Raw genomic sequence first — 20,312 nt, 5'->3', positions numbered from 1 at the left:
TAATATTATGTTTAAGCCGCTTGGGGTCAAGTAAAACAGAAGATGCATATGAAGAGGGTAAAAGAGTAATTGTCAGTCCTAGAGACAGGGAAAAAGAGAAACAAGGATGAATTTCAAATTGAAATCCTTCGACAAAATAAAAGAAAATGGCCAATATTGGACCAGAAATATAACCCTAAGGAAACCCATTGAGGGTAGATGCATATAATGACCCAAAGATGGCAGCATAATAGCTGTAAACGAAATTAAGTTGTTTTAAAAGTAAAATATTGAGAATTGGGAAAATTTTTCTTTAAATGGGGAGTATTGCGGTAGAGCTTTCTAATTTAGTTAACTATTAAATTAGTAAAAATATATTAAGACGCAAAAACAAAGTTTTAAAATGCCACTTTTTAAGATAAGGATACAAATCCTGAAATGTTTGGACTTCAAGGGACCTTGCTCAATAACCACTTTCCTGGCTAAATACTTCAATGTACTGGAAGGATGTGGTTAGTTCTTCATATATATACCCCAATTTTTGGGACTGGGGGCAGACCTTTTGACTTGCCAGGTGAACCTCTGCCCGTTTATTTTCTCATTAGAAATACCTTGGGATTTTGTCGGATCATTCTAAGTGTCTGTATCTTATTATATATTATTGTAGTTTTTGAGACTTGTGGTCTATTTGGGGAGCCAGTCCCAGTAGCATATCTATATCTGTAATTACTATGTGTAAATTGAATATAAGTATTGTGTTTTAGACAACCTCCCTACGATCTACCTTTAGCCTCTCGAACATACCCAGTCGGCACGCCTCATTAGTTCGGTCATAGCCTAAGGCACGCTACCAAAGTTAAATTACCTTAGGGCCAGAGTTTATCTCCCCTGTAAAGGGAGAACAAAGGCATCTACAACTAAAACACCCAAATACCACAAATAACACTTCACAACAGAAGGATGCCAGATTGTCAAACATAGCCCTTTTTGGCCGACCGTCAAGGGCTAAACAGAAAGCAGGTCGTCCGCGGTTGAGGTGGGAGGATGTCATCAATAAAGAATTATGGGAAATGGGAACCTCCTAGGCATGGGCGTAGGGAGGGGGAGGCAGGGAGGCAGCTGCCCCCCTAGAACTTCAAATTTACATTAGATATGGCTGAAAAAGCAGATGGTGGGAATAACAGTTGGTAAAAATTAAACGCTTGAAAAAAAAACAGAAAGGTCCAAAACTCGGTCCCGATATTTGGACATTCATCCATGTACTGACAATCATCAATATGCTAAGCATATTGATGATTTATAATTTTTGGTGATTACTTATTAATAAGATTTTTATAAGTATGATAGAACTTGCTGGCAATGTAAGGTTTTGTGAACTGCTAATTTAACTTCGGCCCCCCCCCGTCCTTCATCACAGAAGTGGCTGCCCCCTCCCCTAGGCAAGAAGCTACGTACGACCATGCCGAAATAACTTCATCTCCCCCTCCATCACAAAATCGACTGCCCCCCCCCCTAGACAATAAGCTGCCTACGCCCATGCTCCTAGGAGAGTGTAAAGAGGGAGGCTTTGAATAGATTGGGATGCAAGAGTAGCGTGCGTAGCTGTGTTGGCCCCAGGTGGCTTGGTGCTACGGTGAGTTGTTAGTAGTAGTAGTACTACTTCGTTTACGTCAAAGAGATAAAAAAAATTAATAAGCGCTAGCTACTATACAATTGATTTTTTTTTTTTTTTTTTTAATGCAAAACCAGTCTGAAGGCAATAATGGAACTGATTATTTTCTATATAACTGACAATCTCCTGGGCCTTGGATAAGACAATGGTTTCTAACTCAATTTCCTTGTAAACATTTGCGGAACTTTTCAACTTCCGCCTCTGTGAAGTAAGGGCTCCAATATCATATTTTGATATTCAATTTTTATATTTACTTTTTTATGATAAATATTTGTTATATTATGTTCTAAAGTTCCACAGTAGATCGTTTTGCTGTGAACTTTCAGCAAAATGGAAACAAAAATATTCGTCTCAACATATTGAACTGACTGGCACTAACTTCAAGATGAATCAAATAATTTCTTCTCTAACAACTCTAAATTCTATGATGTAAAAATAACAATACTGATAATTGAAATTAACATCCTAAAGAATTAGCCTTAATTTAGGTCCAATAAGCCCTTTTTAATGTTGAGTCGAATAAGCCATTTTTAACTTTGGGTCGAATAAGCCCTTTTGGTTGAACCTCGTTGTTTTACCCTGTGGAAGTATACCCAAATTTATAATATAATAGTTTTAATTATCCAAGCAATCATAGTTTAAAATAAAAACTCCAACTAAATAGCGCTAATACTTACAAGGAAAATCAGAAAAAGAGGAGACTATAACTTATTAAAGACTGACATGTAAAAAGAAACGAACGATTTGGCGAAACGGTTTGTTCTAAGAGTAGGCAATTGCAGTCTCAATTTGTTAGCTGACCTTGTGTTTATTTTATTCCTCATAACTGGTGGTAGAATCTCTCTATGTTTTTCACTACTAATAAGAAACTAGCCAAATTTGCAGATCAAACTCAAACGACGTTCGTGAAGGGACGGTAGTTGTAGGTAGAGGTGGAAATCCGGTAAATAGTGAAAAAAATGCTTTTTGAATTAATATTTGGCAAAACGGTACTTTTTTTATATAAAATGATCCTTTAGCCGCAGGGATCCGTCAAATAATGATCTGCGTATTTTAACCACCACCACCCATTCCAAGAAGCTGAAAATTGAAGCTGTCGGGGGTAAACTCAGCACGAGGAATCGAATGGTGCAGTCAAAATTGCCCTATCTTGTACCGTTACAAAGATAAAAAGAGACATTCGCCAGTTTTGACATAAAAGGATTATCTTTTGGAGCTATAACATGGGGACCTGGCATCAGTTGTAGGACAGATAATGCTGATTCATAACTTACATATGCGTCTGAAAGAATAACTTTAAAGGCTCTTTTTTGTAGTGACTCAAGCTGATCACTTAGGTACCTTGTGTTGTTAACTTGAGGGCCCCATACAGGAAAAGTATTCTCGAGAATTGGTCAGATGTATGTAAGATAATCCGTCTTAAGTTGGGACACAGAAAGGCCGAAACGACGTAAGGATAAGGGTACGCATCATACCATTTGCCTTTATAGTGATTGTGTCAACATAAGTACTAAACGAGCAGTCAACGCAAAATGCGACACCGAGAATTAGAGCCGAAGATATACTAGGATACGGGGGAGGAGGACTGACAAAGTCCCTCTTAAGAGGATTAAAGCGAAAAATTTTGGTTTTTCTTTCGTTGATTTGAAGGCTGTTGATAGATAGCGTCACTGAATTGGGGAACTGCCTCCGAGTTTTCACTGAGATATTTCAGAAAAACTGACAAGTCGTCTACGTACTTAAACCTGTCCTCAAACTCGTAAAAGACAAAATTTATAACTGCTAAAAACAACAGCGCTGCAATTTTCGTGCCTTGTGGAGCACCAAAATTGAGCTCAGCCCATTCGGAGTTGGTGTCTCCAGGGAAAAGACTGTAGACGCACTGGAAGCGGTCTTACAAAAATCGATCACTAAAAGGAGAATATGCTTGCGCGCACTCATTGCGCGTGAATTTGTTACAGCTATGAAATGGCGAATAAGATTAAAGGCTTTTCGTTAATCCACTAGGAGAAGATCAACAATCGCAATTTCTCGGTCAAGCTACTCGACAATAAGGTGATACATTCTCACTAAGTAAACAGTTGTGTTGCTTCCTTTCAAGCATCCGTATTGATATTGGTCAAGAAAAGGGAAACCTATGACATCACCTCGCGGTATATAAACATTTCTGCCACTTTAGTAAGGTTCGGGGTTATTGAGATCGGTCAGAGTTGGTCTCAAGATTTGGGACCCTTTACTTTGGGTATGACGCGAACGTACGCTCCCTTCCAAGCACTAGGGAACACTTTCTCTTGGAAACACTGGTTAATAATGGAGGAAAGCGGCTTGGCAAGGAAAATAGCGAATTCAAGTGACAACTTTAAAGGAAGCTCGCCAGGGTAGGACGCACAGTTTCTATTCAGCTTCTGAAGTTCCTTGTTAACGGCAAACTCGCAAATTTCACCTACATCACTAATTTCTGCTTCAGTAATGAGTCTCGATTTCTAAACTGGTGATTGACGGAAAGACGGTACAGATTCCAAAAAAAAAGGAGTTCACTTCCTTAGCCGATAACAAGGTACCATCTTCTTTCAATACCCTTCAGTCACTGGGTGTCGTTTTACCAGCAAGTCTTTTTACTGACGAATACCATTTGTGTGGATCTGTCGTAAGTAAGGGCATAATTTTGCCCTTCACATATTGTCTCTTCGCTCGCCTGTTCAGTTTGCCAATATGGTTCCGCATCTTGGCTGAAACTACTGAATCGCCATTGCTGTGAAGGCACCAGAGAGTCTTAATTAGGCCCTTGAGGTCGCTTGTGATCCATGGTTTATCAGTATTTGTAACGGTAATGACTTTATTCGGGAAATACGCATGGAACTTCTCCTGAAATAGGCTATTTACCTTACTGACTTTGACGTTGATGTCCAGCTCGGAGCAAATGTTATCAAATTCATAGTTGCTGATCCAGCAATCGAACGCAGAAATCAAATCTCTTGTTAATGGTCGTATAGTAGTTTTGACTCGTTAGGTTTTGAGGATTGCTGAATTTGCTTCCCAGAAAATTATGAAATGATCGGAATTCTGGAGGGGTCCTAGGGACCACGGTACATCATAGAAGTCTGTAAAGCTCGTTAAGATTATAAGCTCATAAGCTGCGCATTCCACTCTGTCATTGCAATTTTTTTCAAATACACTTCGAGTGCATAAGCATACCGAGTCACAACTATTTTTTCGGGGAGGGGGGGGGAGAATAAAGACTTACGGATAAGAAATTAAAAATCCAGTTTGACTGTATTCTCCAGTTTTCAACATACTTCCAATATTTTAAATTACGAGAGCATATACTTTCTTTTGCCCCTCCCCCTGGCCACATCATGCTTTAGACATACAGGCTCAGATCAAATAGGTGCAGGGCTTTTTTTTTTTTTTTTTTTTTTTTTTTTTTTTTTCGGGGCTGGCTTTATATATATTAAATTATACATGCATATTAATTACGTTCATAAAGTAGTTCACGTACGTAGTGCATAATCTCTCTAGTATAGGACTATCCATACAAATTTTAATAAATTTGACATGAACTTTAACGGGCATCAGTTTTCTATATTATAAAGTATATTTTAAAAAAATAATAAACACATTAATAAATCTAATCCAGTAATGCAAAGTAAAAATAAATATATTTTCAATAATTTGAATAACCCATAATTTATCCCTTACCGTCACAAGCAATTTGCTTTAAATTTCAAAATCTTTTTTTGCCCACTTTGATGGTAACACGGGGCCCTTTCAAGTGCAGGACTTAATTGGACCCAATCGCCCTTTGTCCGGCCCTGCAGACATACTACTTTTAATTGTTACAAAATGCAATACTTTTACTTTCTTGGAAAAAAAGGAATAGCGAACAAGTGAAATTGTTGCGCAAAATGTTTTTACCTAATACCATTGTATACCCTCCAGGAAAATCCACATCATGTGCCACACCGTTATAGGTTAGATAAAGGTAGTTTGTGACAGCAGGCCACTCGGCTGCCACAGTATCAATCTGCTTGACAAACGGGAAAATGTTCCTTTCTTTTCGCTTGGTTCTGAAATAACACATACAATTAAAATAGAGATAACGTTCAAAATGTATAATTCAAGACTTCACTTTTTGGTGATATAATAAAAATTTCAATTCCAAAATATTATTTTCAAGACATAAATGGAGAGAAAGGGACAGGCGATACGACGCCTGTCACGCTTAAATCAAAAATACATAAAAAATACGAAGTTTGTCAAGTTCACAAAAGCTCAGTGCCTTTTGGAGGGAAACGGGTGGAGGTAGATATTTAAGAAGACTTGAGGGCGGATTGAGGAGTATTGCCTAAGCATTTTAGGACAAATTATAGGGAAAGTCGTAAGGAAAATATGATATTTACGGGGACGGGAGGTGATTCAGGATTTCTATTTAATGGCTTTTGGCCCTATTTATATCTCCAGGTCCTTGCCTTTATATAATTTAAAAAGGCATTTTAAATTTATTTTTGTTTCCATAAAATTTATAATTTGCCTTTCTAAATTTAATAAAGGCAGAAAGACGGTGCAAAATAGCGGGAAAGGCAGGCGTAAACTTCTAGAATCAAAATATCTACCCAGAGAAATTTTAGGGTGCTGGTGGAGAGTGGTAATAATGATAAGGAATACCCTTTTCTATATTTCTAAAAAAAAAATAATGGCCTATCTGGCTTTCTAGAGAAGTTTTTGGGAAATGTGAAAACATGATTTGGACGACGAAGTTTCGTTTCTAGAAAAAAAAAATGGATTAAAAAAGGATAATGGATAAAGGATAAAGGAAAATGGATTACCTGGCTTTCTAGAGGAACTTTGGGGCAATGAAGAAAAATGATGGAAATGATAGAATATCCTCTATTATCCCTTTTACAAAACTTTAGGTATGAAATTGCTAAACAGGTTCAGTTTTCAGAGGAAACTTTTTAGAAATATCGTTGGAAATTTATTCTATAACAATAACAATACACCGAATAAATTGATGTACACTGTTATAGCGTATTTGCTATTTGGAAGCATCGAATGTTGAAACAAAGTCAAGATCGAGGAAAGTGTTCTCTAAAGCATCTCCCTCGACCTTAGAAGCCCTACCCCTTCTAATTTATATGGCCTTTCTTCTAAGCCAAACACTAAAAGAAAATTTGAAATCTGGAAACACAGGCCGGTCCATCAGAGACAAGAAAAGAAAAGTTATAGCTAGTTGAGAAAAGTTACAAAACTTTCCAGAACTAGTAAAATATGAAATTTTAGTATTTCTTTTGCTGATAATCAATATAAACAATATCTCGAGAAATTTAAAAAAATATTCGTAGATGTAATTATAAAAACACTTTCATAAATGAAAGTTCTTCTGGTGATATATTTTTGTCAAATCCTATTTTTCTTGCCTCTTTTTTCGGAAATTCAAACCAGTTTGGATGACTGCATGTGATAGATTCCCTAAGTACAGAAGAAATAGTCAGATTCATTACACACCAAATGTACCTCGAATAATCAGCAACGAATATTCATTCAGGGTTGTAATACGTTCTATTTCATCTTTAACGTTCTTTTCTGTAAATATTTTTTGTTCTAACATACTTTTTCAGTTCTTTATAGTAGATAAGTATAGTTTACATATAAAAACCACGCATCTTTATTTTGATACATAGGTAATTTTATTTGATAGAATTTCTTTTGTGTTGCATGAAAAATATTTTGGACGAACTTAACCGTTGTAGAGTTTTTCGCTTTTTTCTTCTTTAAATGCCATTCTTTTCATTTGCAGCAGAACTAGATATAGAAATCATGTATAATGATGGCTATGGCTGTAAACTCTGAGACCCCATTTAAATTTAAATTTGAAAATACCTATGTTGTCCATCCAGTTGTCCAGTTGGCGGATCTAGGGGAGGGGCGAGGGGGCGCCCCCTCCCCCTACCAGAGTCTGAAGTAGTGTAATTTACTTAATTAACGCAAGTTTGTGTTAATTAAACTTGCTCCTAACGCAAGTTTATAGTATCAACCTATTTTGCCCCCCCCCCTAAAAAATCCAGGATCCGCCACTGCTTCTGACTCAGTTGGCAGGGGACGTGATTGATAGGACTTTTTACTACGGGGTCATGGATTTGAGCCCCGCATTCGATATTTTTCTCCATCTGCAAAGGGTACAAATATTAAGAATATATATATATATATATATATATATATATATATATATTTTTTTTAGGCAAAATTGTGACTGCCGTGTGAAAAATCGATATTGTGTTTTGCTTCACGGTTTGGGGATTGACTTGAAACTTTAGGAAAATTTTAAGTTTTAAATGTGAAAAAAAAAATCTTTCCTCACAAAAGAGTAAAAGCTATACTTTATCTTCAGTTTTATGGCTGAACAGTCCTTGCTGCTAGTACAATATAACCCTATGACCAACTCAGTAGATTCACCGCAAGTCTCCATTTGCTTGTATCCAGTATCCATTTTTTAAATCTGTCCTGTTTTGTCTCGTGACTTGGAAATCGAGTTGAAACTTTCAGGATTAGTTTTACAAGGGTGGAGGGGGTGGAGCAAAATTCAATTTTTTTTATAGGGGTGGGATTTTCCTTCGATACCTTACAAAAGAGTATACGCGACAGTTTATTCTTACATAATTCGACAGTTTTTGCAGCTAGTAACAGTATGAAATGACCTTTTAGCCAACTCAGCGGATTCACCGGAAGTAGCTATTTGCTGTTAAAAAATCCAAGAATTTTGTCTTTTTTTATTGTTACTGTTTTTTGTCTCACTGCGGGGGATTGAGTTGAAACTTTAGCGGAAAATTTAATAGCACGGAGGCAAGGATTTTCCCCCGATCTCCACAGGAGAGTACACACTACAATTCTTTAATTTCTTTATGTATGGCCTCCAACAAGGCTCTACCGTTAGTAAGAGTATAAAATAACCTTATGGCCAACTCCGTAGATTCAACGCAAGTAGCTATTTGCTTGTCAGAAAATCCAAGCTGTTTCGCCTTCAAAATCAAATCTGGGGACAATTCTTCATCTTTGCATCCCTCCAAGTGCATCTGCATATCAACAATATTCTTCATTTTTGATATGAACCATTTGTCAATTTTGCTCAAATTATGTATTGCGTCAATAGTATAGCCAGCCCTAAAAAAAAAAGAATAAAAGTAAAATTTTATACAGTCCAGAAACTAATCCAGAAATTTTGGAGGGAAGCTAATTCAAAAAAATTTCCGGAAGGGAAGAGGCAGAGGGGGTCTTTCCTTATCTTTGTGCAGTTTTCACCGACTTGCACACAAAAGAATGGAGCCAAAAATATGAACATGAGACATAGTAATTACAAAAGCACGCATTTTAAACTTGCAAGTTTTATGTAGACTTTGAAAATTATTGAAATAATCAGCTTTCTGCAACATTTAGGGTATTTTTTTCATCACATCAGGGGCATCTAGTGTGAAAATTTACCTCCACCCCAGGGAAACACCTTCAATATCCCCCAGACTTAGAATTCCGAAAAATTATTCAATATAAATTCTGGTTCTAGGCGTTTACCCCCCCCCCCAGCAATTACCCCCCTGAAAATACCCCCCTTCCCGCGGAAAATACCTCCCCACTGCGGAAAATACCCCCTGGTAAATATCCCTTCCGAAAAATACACTCCCCTCCCCCGTGGAAATTAAGGCTTTCCAAATTTGAGAATTTTATTTGAGCTGTTTTTTTTTATTTCCGTAGGGGGAATGAATTTTTGTACTTGTGTATTATGCGCCACTCACTCAAGTTTATGCTGTATAAAATTTGAGAATACACCAGTTTTTTCGTTTGTTTTTTTCGTTACTTTAGGAATAAATTTGGGCTATATATTTGAATATTAGGGAGGGGGTGGGTAAAGTATAGCAGGTCTGCATGCAAAATGTGTTTGGTACAATTACTCTGCATACTAGATAGATAGATAGAGAAGTGTATTTTAAAGCCAAATATACAGCCACAAATATAGAAAACTAACATAAATGAAAGGCACAAATAACATAAACTTTGATCAGCGATCATCACAAAACACTTAAATGAAACACTACATTAACCTAATAATGGTAGCCCACTTAATACTTGGAAAATCTGTCATTGAAAAAAAAACACTTAACACTTGGAAAAAAACACTTAAAGGAAACATTTTCTGTAATTTTTTAGTGGCCATACCTAGAAGGAATTGTTATCTGACTTCAAACTGTCCCAATACTTTACCGCCACCCCCTCCCCCTTATGTGCAAATATATAGCCCAAATTATACATTTCCCATCTATTCTATTAGTTGTCTTGTCTCATGCTATGATGAAAGAAACTAACGAAGAAACCGGTTTGTTCTCGAGTTTTACACAGCGTAGACTTGAGTGAGTGGTGCATAATACACAAGTACGAAAATTCCTTCCCCCTACAGAAATAAAAAAATAAAACTCAAATAAAATTCTCAAATTTGGAAAGCCTTATATTCCACGGGGGGGTATTTTCCAGGGGGGGGGGGATTTTACGCGGGGGGTTATTTTCCGGGGGGGGGGGGGTTGGTGGGGGTAAACGCCGGCCACCATAAATTCTAGTTGTCGATGGAATTAATATCTCGAAGGAAGAATTGATCTCCTCTTTTCAGAATGTTTTAATCTATGAAGGAGCTAGAGAAGTACTAATGTTCAACAATTCTCTACTCTCAAGCCTTTCTTTTTGTCCTTTCGCTTTCTTTCTCTCTCTCCCCTCTTTTCCTCTACCTCCTTTCCCTTCTCTTTCTCCCTGCCTATTTCCATCTCTTTCTTTCTGCCTCTCTCTCATTCTCCTTCTTCCTCATCCTTTTTCTCTGTCTCTCACTCTATCTTCATGAAGATTTAGCCGCTATTCAGCAATCAATATGCGTATCAGCTTTTGATCACGGGTTATCAGCTTTTCATCAGTTTTTTTTTTTATAAAAAACATCAACTTCTCAAGAAAAGGGTAAACCTAATTTTACAGTCAATTCTATTGGTCAAGAATATGAATAATCCATGGAAAAATAACTAATTTTTTTCATGAAATAACCATTTAAAGGCTAGACGATTTAAAAGGAATTTTACTCAATAGAAATAAAGCACATGATTTGTTTACTCAATATGTACAAATATTTACTGGATTTACATAAAAACAAGATGTTTTTTCAGGGAGATTCGAAACCTTAAAGGATCACCCTATCTATTCCATTATAAACTTTTTTAGCTAGTGTGGCCAAATTATTTAGTATTGATTCGGCGGTCTTACCATAATTTGTAGAGCTTGGATAAGAGATCCGAATGAATGACATAAACTAAAGGCCGATATGCACCGAAAGGTTTATTAAGGGGATTCAATACCTCTTAAGGATCACCGGTACTTGTTTATTATACGACAAACACTCAAGTGCTTCATTTAATTAGAACCTGTTTCTTTGACGCTCAATCTTAAAGAAATATCACAAAATATGGTGAAACTTTAATACTTTAGAAACAAATTTTGGCTATAAATTTGCACATCAGGGGTGGGGGTGGGGGTTGGTAAAGCATAACGGGTCTCCATGCAAAATTTGCTAGGGACAATCATTCTGCATATTATGAAGTAAGAATTGTTTTCTAACTTCAAATTGTCCAAATACTTTACCCCCACCCCTAATATGCAAATATATAGCCCAAATTATATATTTCCCATCTATTCTGTCACTTGTCTTTGTCTTGTCTCATGCTAAGTTGAAAGAAAAGAACGAAGAAACCGGTTTGTTCTCAAGTTTTACACAGCGTAGACTTGAGTGTTTGCCGTATAATATACAAGTAAATATTCTTAGCTTGTGTGGCCGAACTATTTAGAATTGATTGGACGGTCTAGCCATAATTTGTAGAGCTTGGATAAAGGATCCGAATAAAAAGTAGAAAAACTGACTCTTACTTTTCGAGAAATCTTATATAAACCGTTTGACCTCTCTCGTTTTGTGCCGCAGAAAGGGATATTCACTTTTAATGAAACATACATCATTAGAAAGTGGGAATTTTGTTTTTTTGATTAAACGAAGCATAATTTTCTTTTTAAAGTTTAGGAAATGGTAGTCCCTGAAACTATTTTAGCATACCTGCTAGGACAACACTAAGAATCAGCTATAAGAAAATATAATTTGAGTAATGTAGAAGATTTGGGAGTTCCCTGTTGTGCCACCCGCTTTGATCAAAAATCTTATCCACACAGGGCATATCAGATTTCGTTATTTTTTCAATAAAATTTTAGTTAATCTCCGGATTCACAATAGCTCTTAACGGAGGCTAGTTCCCTGGGAGAATTCACTAATAAATAAAAGTTCAAATAGGGATAAAAACATTTTAATAGACAGTGATGAATTTCACAACTAATACTAGATATTTCGGTCACATGTGCAGTGGCCGTCATCAGTAGTAATACTGACAATCACTGCACATGCGACCGAAATATCTAGTATTTTTGTGAAATTTTCACTGTCTATTAAAAGGATTTTTTCCCTATGTGAACTTTTATTTATCGTCATGGAAAGGCAGTGTGGCCTTCGAAATTATTCAATTCACTAATGGGCCTCTTTGAGACGGTTAGTCGACACTGAGGCTCTTAAAACCATTTTAAGGTATCGAAACCCCTAAATGTAAATACATTCTCAGACCACACTGGCTATACATGACAAATGAAACTCAGAGAGGAAAGAAACTGACAAAATGAAAAATAAAATCCAAAAGGGTGAAAAAACGAGGATTTTTTCAGCCAGTGGCGAACCATGAAGAAGAAGAAATAAGAAAATATTTCGAGAAGGACCTCCGCCAAGTCGTCCTCAGTGCTAAACAAAAAAGAAGAAAAAGAAAGAAAAAAAAAAATCTAACCTTTCGAAGTTTGCCTTACAAAGACAGAACAGACACTCTGTCTTTTGTGTCAGAACAGGAGTGTCTGTTCTGTCTTTGTAAGGCAAACTTCGAAAGGTTAGATTTTTTTTTTTTTTTTTTTTTTGCACTGAGGACGACTTGGCGGAGGTCCTTGTCGAAATATTTGCTTATTTCTTCTTCTTCATTGTCCGCCACTGGCTGACAAAATCCTCGTTTTTTTCACCCTTTTTGATTTTATTTTTCATTTTGTCAGTTTCTTTCCTCTCTGAGTTTCATTTGTCCTAAATGTAAATTAAAAAAAATGGGTGTTTGTACTCTTCGACACATGTTGATGTGTGACCAAGAGACACTTCACTAAGAAAAACCAATGTTCATATATACAAACGATGACCATGACATCTAGGATTTCAGGTGACATCTAGGATGTTAGGAAGACAAAAGCAAAATCTGAAAACTAGACTTTGAATACCGTTAAATGAGGGTCAAAGGCCAGAGTTATCAAACATAGCAAAATAGCTAAACTATTCAAGCTAGAAATATAGAATTTCTTCAGGGCAAGACATAGACAGACATAGACATATTTATTAAACTTACTCTTTTTAGCGCTAAAAGCACTAATACCGAGGGTTTTTACAAATACGACAAAGTTAAATAACAAATACGACAACAAAAAATGAATAAAACCATATTACTTTTCTTAGGAATTGTTGACCATGTCTGTAAAAAAAGGGGACAAAGGAATGCTGGTAGCGAGTCGTACGGCATGTCACTGGGTTGAGCTTGTATTGTCTCCGGGCACGGGACGTAACGGGGGCTAGCGGGGGCAGGATCGTCCTGCTTTTGCTGCTACGGAGAAGGAAATTGCCGAACTGGCAAAAAAGTTTCTGACGGCGGTTAAAAAGCGACTCGAGGCCAAGAACCTTAAGCGCATTGTCATAAGTAGTGAAAGCCTGATCCTACATGATTTAACGAGTCTGTATTTCGATAGATTCGATATCTCGACACATCCCAGCACTCAATTGAACACCAGGGCCCCACACTGGGCACGAATATTCAGTGACGGGTAGGATATAAGTCTTAAAAGCACGCTTCATGAAATTCACACTGAACCTGAACCGCTTCATCGTAATCAGTGACTGCAGCGCTGCATACCCTTTTCGCACACGGTCACTTACGTGGTTGTTGAACTTGCAGTCAACGGAGAAAATTACCCCCAGAATTTTCTCACTGCCAACTGTTTTAAACAAGGTAGGGGGCTCCTGAAAGTCCGATTTAAGAGGGTTGAAACGCAACACCTTGCACTTCTGCTCATTGAGGGTAAGGCTAGCTCGTTCGCATTCATTCTGAAAAACAATGGGTAGACTAGGATCAAAAAGGGGGATCGCTGATTGGTCTTCTAGTAGGAATTTGAGTAAGAACGACAGATCATCAACAAATTTATATCTGTCCTTGAGAGTACGCAGGATGAAGTTAATCACAGCGAGGAAAATAATTCCGGCTAGTTTAGTGCCCTGGGGGGCACCGCAAGTGATTGGGAGAAATTCAGAATCTGAATCGTCTTCGCTAAGAGCGAAAACGCACTGCTACGGCTGGGGAAGAAAATCAGCGACTAGACGCAGCAAGTCACTTTTGGCGCCCATTTCACTTAGGTTATTGAGAGCGATAATGTGTTTGATGAGTTCGTAGGTTGTTCGGTAATCAGCGAGGGCCAAGTCTAAGGCGCTTTTCCCTTTCTTGAGCCCCGATAGAATGTCGTCATACAGACGCACTAAGTACACTGAAATGTTGGATCCGCTGATGCATCTGTAATGGAAAGGGTCTATATTTGATTCTATATCACTAGTCAACAGTATTGCAACAAAGGTGTCTGTTACCATGGCCATGCAGGGAGTCAGCGAGATAGGCGTTAAGTCATCGCATGATTTTGGCGGGGATTTCTTAGGGATCACTTCTATGTAGGATTTTTTCCAGGGATTGGGAAATTTGCCGAGTGTTATACAAAGGTTGATGATACTAGCGAGAGGGGTAGCAAGAAAGGGCGCAAATTCGCAAAGAAGACACACTGGGATTTCTCCAGGATATGAGGAGCTACGAGGTTTGAGCTTCAGTAGTTCTGTGCACACTTGATGAATATTGGAGACATGAGCATAATCGTAAATAACTAATATCCCATCAAGAATAACCAGAGAACTCGACTTAAAATGACGGTAGACGAAGGCTGAAGGGCTGATTTGCGTATCGGAGCCAGATGACAGAGGCATGAAAATGGGCGAATCCTCTCATTAGAGAAAAACGGCTAGGCCCTTTAAACTAGAAACATACAATTTTTTTAAAGTGATCGCTGAAACCATGTGCATGGTTGTGAACTATACCAAAAAAAAACGTGGAAAAAGATTTTCCAGAAAACTCGAATTCAAATATTGACGAAGACCACACTGCCTTTCCATATAAAAAAAATACAACTTAAAAACAATAGGGGAATTTTTTCAAGACAGTGCAATTTAAATCTGTGAATATTCGGCCCTATGTCCAAGGGCCGTCTTCAGCCCAACTAAAAATATATATAAAAACAAACTTACATTAAAATACGAAGTATAAACTAAAAATGCTTTTAAAAAACCGCTTTTAAAAACCTTTAAAACAGCCCTAGTATCCTTACTTCAACGAAGTTCAACCAGGACTGATAAATAAAATGACGAGAGAGGATGAATTCATTCAAACGAAATAAAATGAAATTATTAACTGCAAGTTTTCAAAGCCAATCTTGCTTTTTTAGCAGCTAGTCTTAAAGGCCTTTTTGTAACGGGTTCAATACTATTGTCAATTGGTTTAATAAAACATTTTATTAAAATATGTTAGATCATTTTTAATTAAATTTGAGTATAAAGAATTCAGTGAGTATTCTCCTAAGTCTCTATTTAAGGAAATATTTTTATTTATTTTGAGCCTTGGACATAGGGCCGAAATATTCACCGATTTAAATTGCACTGTCTTGAAAAAATTTCCCTATTGTTTTGAAGTTGTATTTGTTTAAAACTCGAATTCGAGTGGACGTCATGATCTATAGTTAACATCGATACAAAAAAAGCTGGACGAAAAAAGGAGGCGGTAAGATGCCTGTTTCTCAAGAGTCAAAGGCCCGAGCCCCATCTGAACGAACCAAGGACCTTTTGCAAGGGTGTAAGGTCGTGATTCCCAACGTGGGGCGCAGACCCCACCGGTGAGGTATGGCAATATTTTGGTGGGCCACGGGCAGGACGTGCACCCTTCGGCTAACTATACTTTAGAGTCTTGATTTTGAAAAAAAAACATTTTTCATGTGAATAACGTCACATCCAAATGCATTTAAAGAGCAAAAAAGATGCATAATAGTATTGCAATGACTTTATGCATTTTGTAAAACGTGTTAGAGTTCAGACAATATTTTAATTAGGATAAAATTTGAGCTTCCTTAAAAGCCTGAGGTGAATACACCTCAAATTTTGAATAACAAAGATTAAATACAAGGGGGGGGGGTAAGGATTTTTAGAAATTCCTAGGTGCGGAAAGACTCAAAATTGGTTGGGAACCACTGGTCTAAGGCTTCAGCTACGACTCTAACGACCAAAGCAAACGGAGGCAGGTGGCAAAAAAATGACGAGGCTTTGGGTAGAAAGAGTCACTTATGTCGGCTCCTTTATAATGAAACCGATGGTTAGAGCCTGATATCAAAGCCCAAAGCCACAAGAAAGTCAAAGTAAATATTAAATCTATTTTGGCTCTCAATACATTTATTATCTCTGAGTTTAGAACTAATTTTCCTTTATTTCAGAGACGTTTTTACTGATGAAAACCCTCGGTCATTTATTAGATTCTAACTATTTGTTTTATTTTGCGAAAACCACGTAAAGGCATTGGCGGGTCCAGGGGGGCGAGGGGGCATGTCCCTCCCTTACATAGTCTAAAGTAGTTTAATTTACTTAATTAAAGCAAGTTTGCGTTAATTAAACTTGCTCCTAACTCAAGTTTATCGGATCAAACTATTTTGCCCCCCCCCTAAGAAAATCCTGGATCCGCCACTGCGTAAAGGTAAAGAAAAAAAGATACAGCATTAGACCCTTAAAGTCCAAACCGGAGGTGCTAATTTCCGTTTCAAGACCCTCCAACCAGGAAGTGCAATGGGGTGTTGGGAGCCAGCCATCCTGGTTGGGGGAATACCAGGTAGGAGGTATTTGATTCCTTCCGTTTATTTTTTTTTTTTGTGGTTGATCACTAATTTTGAGTTCTTCCACAACAACAAAAATTTATTGTTATTTATTGTTATACAGATCTGAATGCATGTATATACAGTTAAGTAGGATGTTTCATTATGTACGTTATGCTGAACGCAATAGAATTCTGTAGTTTTGAGTGAAAAGTTCATAAAAACAACAAATGATAATGTCTACAATAATAATAATAAATAATTTTTAAAAATAAATCAGTCGTGACTTTCAAACATGCACCCTACCTTAGATGGCCCATCCCTTGAATTTGCAGTGGTCCTAAGCGTTATTTTTATTATTATCATTTTTTTTTTAATGTGACCCTATTGTTTTGTTTTTTTTTTTGCCAGTAAACTCTTTTGGCCATGAATCTGAAGCCAAACGAAAAAATGGTCGTCCCCGAATGGGGTGGGAGGAGGTCATAGGGAAGGGTTTAAAGAAATTGGAACTTCGTGGGAGGAGGTAAATAGTAAAACTTTGAATAGATTAGGGGACAGGAGGGTGCACAGCCGTGTTGGCTCAAGTGGCTTAGTACCAGAATGAGTTGTTGTTAGTATTGTTAGCAGTATGACACTTCTGAGCCATCCAAAATACAATACTCTATGTGAGAACAAGAAAAATAAAAAAAAAATGGACAAGTATTAAACCTAAGTAGAAGAAATATCTTCCTAGTAGATATCTAAAATCTTTTTATCTATACCTCAAGGCAGATGCAATGAACATAATTCTCTTGTCAGTTGGGTCTTTAAGCTCCTCTTCTGACACACCTTTTACTCTTGAGTCAAGCCCCATGATGTGTTCATCTCCCATTCTTAATGCTTTTTGGAGGGCTTCTTCAAATCGTCTACCAATAGCCATGACTTCTCCCACACTTTTCATCGAACTTCCAATCTGTAAATAATTATTATATTAAAACTTAAGAATATTAAATCAATTAAATAGTTATTGCGTTTTCATTTCGTTTAGCGTATGCTAAAAGTGTAAATGTATATAACGGAACGGTTTTATTGGCGAATAACAGCAATAGCGATCCTTAATTTTTTGGCAACAAAGTGAATAAGTGGAATATTACTCAAGTACAATACTGTTATTATTGTTATCTTCTTACGCATTCAGAATAGCTATTACTTTGGAAGGAGAAAACATAAGATCTCTTCCAAGTACATTGTATCTGGATATTGATAAGGAGAGGAAGGCGTGGTCTCTTCTTATCGGCTAATAAACGACTTAAGACAGGGCACAATTGGTCTCCACGATTTGTTAATGATCCTTCTGAGGCGCAAAATTACCCCTAGCACATCAAATAAGACGGGGCTTTACTTAATGATCAGGAGTTATCATGATCAATACAATGACTCGTTAATTAAATACCAAATAACTCGTTAATGCAACATGGCATTGAAAAGACGCTCCTTTACAATTTAGGATGCGAAGTCAAGTTACTCTGCGGTAAAAAATAGTTTAAACTCTTATACATTTAGATATACTCTTTTGGAATCAATGGGTGGTGAAAGTGTAGCCATTGTGTAGTCAAAGTGTAGTCCCCTCCCCCTTAGCTAAAACAACCTTAAGTTTCACCTCATTTTAGTTTTAAATCACTTTTTACTTGCATACAAAAGTTTCAGTTTTTAAAGAAAAGTATGAGCTATGATACAACTCAAGAAAATAAATAAATACAGGCCTAAAGTTTATTTTTTCTGAATCGGAAAGCTGTTCCAAGAACAATATGTGGGTTTTCTTCATCGCCAATGGCATTTAGGTCAAGAGGCATAAAGCCTTTTTCACACTGATGCGGGGACCTTTAACATTGATCTATGCTAGATCCTTACCACGTTTGCGACAACACTACGTATAGCTTACAGAACGAAATATGACTCTAATTGAATTTATCTAGGTGCACTCCATAACTGCAAGTTCACTCTTGTTTTCGCTAGAGTCGAAAAAAAATTGAGACTAATTAATTGTTCCTCCTGCCCAACGAGCTGAAGAACAATAAGTTCATCGTAAATAAGGCCAGAAACACTCATTGCAATAGCCCTACTAGCGATATTCTAGATACTGAACAAAATAATTCAAAAATAATTTTTTGAAGATATATCTTCAAAAATTGTAGTGAGAACCAGATAAAGAAACAGTTCTCACTACTTTTTTATTTGGATTAACAATATTTGGATCAAACAATATTTTATTTGGATTATTTATAGTAGAAGTTTTTGGGGGGAAATAGCAAAATAGTGTTAGAGTAGTCTGGACTCTAAAAACTCCTTGATTACAACAATAGAAGCTGCATCAGTAGTAAATCAGGTTACTCAGTGACATTATCTACAAGGAACTCAGCAAAAGTATATCTGGTTATAACAATTCTAAAGTTGTTTTATAGTTTAGTTTCCAGTTTACTTTTAGCCACGAGTTTTCACATAATCAAGGAGTACTCTTTTTTTCTTTTTTAGCTGGGATATAAGATCCACCAAACATGTGCTTCCATCTGTCCTTTTGTCCATCAATCAACAAAAGCTGGGTCACCTGTTTGCTCAACAAGTTGAAGAATTGAATTCTTAATTGACATAAATTTATATTTTATACGCACCCAATTCTACCTTTTTTATGTTTCATTGTGCCAAATTCCAGACCACATTTCCAATAACTAGTTACCGGAAAATACACTGCCATACACGAAAGATTATTAGATTACAGAACACCATTTTAATATAACAAAATTTCTTTGCTTTAATCTCATTTTAGTACGGTATTACGTTTCTAGTATGAAAGTTTCTCGCGCAGATTTGGAAGACATTTAAGCAACACAAGCTCAACTCGATCACAACGTAGACAGAGCACATCGCACGGACGCGTAAACATGAAGGAGGTTCAACTACAACCTGTGATTCTGTGATTCATCACAGAAGACTACAATTAATGTGGCGTTCGCTCATTCATTAATGTTAGTAATTCAAAATGTCAAAGGGACTATTATACAGGGTTATACTGTCTGTAAGTTTTGTTTTTATCTCATATTTAACGTAGTGAGAACTTTTTTTAATGGTTGCTTTCCAATAAGCGTTTATTTTTATTTTTTTGGGGGGGGGGGGGCACAAAATAGGTTGATCCGATAAACTTGAGTTAGGAGCAAGTTTATTTAACGCAAAATTGCGTCAATTAAGTAAATTACACTACCCTAGACTCCGTTTGGGGGGGGGGCGCATCCCCCTCGCCCCCTGGATCCGCCACTGCTTTACGCAGGGAGGTCATTCTTAAGCTTCTGTCAATTTTGATCTTGTCTCTTTCTTTAGTTGGCAGTTACTTATCGATTATGAGTAATTAATTACTATCATTATGGCTAATCCATTATAATAATCGTTGTTAATTATTATTATTATAATAACTGATTATTTTTTCATCAAATTTATCTCGCTTGTGAGATCATTATTGATGGGGTGTTTGCTTAATTTAATAATTAGTAATTAATATCACTATAATTGTTTGTTCTAATCTTTTGCCAATTTTCAAGCTAATTATTCGGTATTC

At 36.8% G+C, this 20,312-nt stretch overlaps 1 protein-coding gene across 2 annotated transcripts in view; it reads right to left on the bottom strand.

The window, feature by feature from the left end:
* The window catches only part of r (carbamoyl-phosphate synthetase 2, aspartate transcarbamylase, and dihydroorotase rudimentary), a 243,477-nt gene that overhangs the window by 125,148 nt on the left and 98,017 nt on the right, over positions 1-20,312 (bottom strand). For both annotated transcript variants that reach the window (XM_089097829.1, XM_089097830.1), the window contains 3 exons: positions 17,488-17,678; positions 8,600-8,809; positions 5,567-5,718 (listed from right to left, as the gene is read on the bottom strand). In XM_089097829.1, coding sequence (XP_088953955.1) covers positions 5,567-5,718; positions 8,600-8,809; positions 17,488-17,678 — 553 coding nt within the window. The remainder of the gene's footprint in view (positions 1-5,566; positions 5,719-8,599; positions 8,810-17,487; positions 17,679-20,312) is intronic.

This window comes from Artemia sp. Qi Xiang Cuo, chromosome 12, assembly GCF_049724085.1.
Source record: "Artemia sp. Qi Xiang Cuo chromosome 12, ASM4972408v1, whole genome shotgun sequence".
Lineage (NCBI taxonomy): Eukaryota > Metazoa > Arthropoda > Branchiopoda > Anostraca > Artemiidae > Artemia > Artemia sp. Qi Xiang Cuo.
This window is presented reverse-complemented; position numbering and strand designations above follow the sequence as displayed.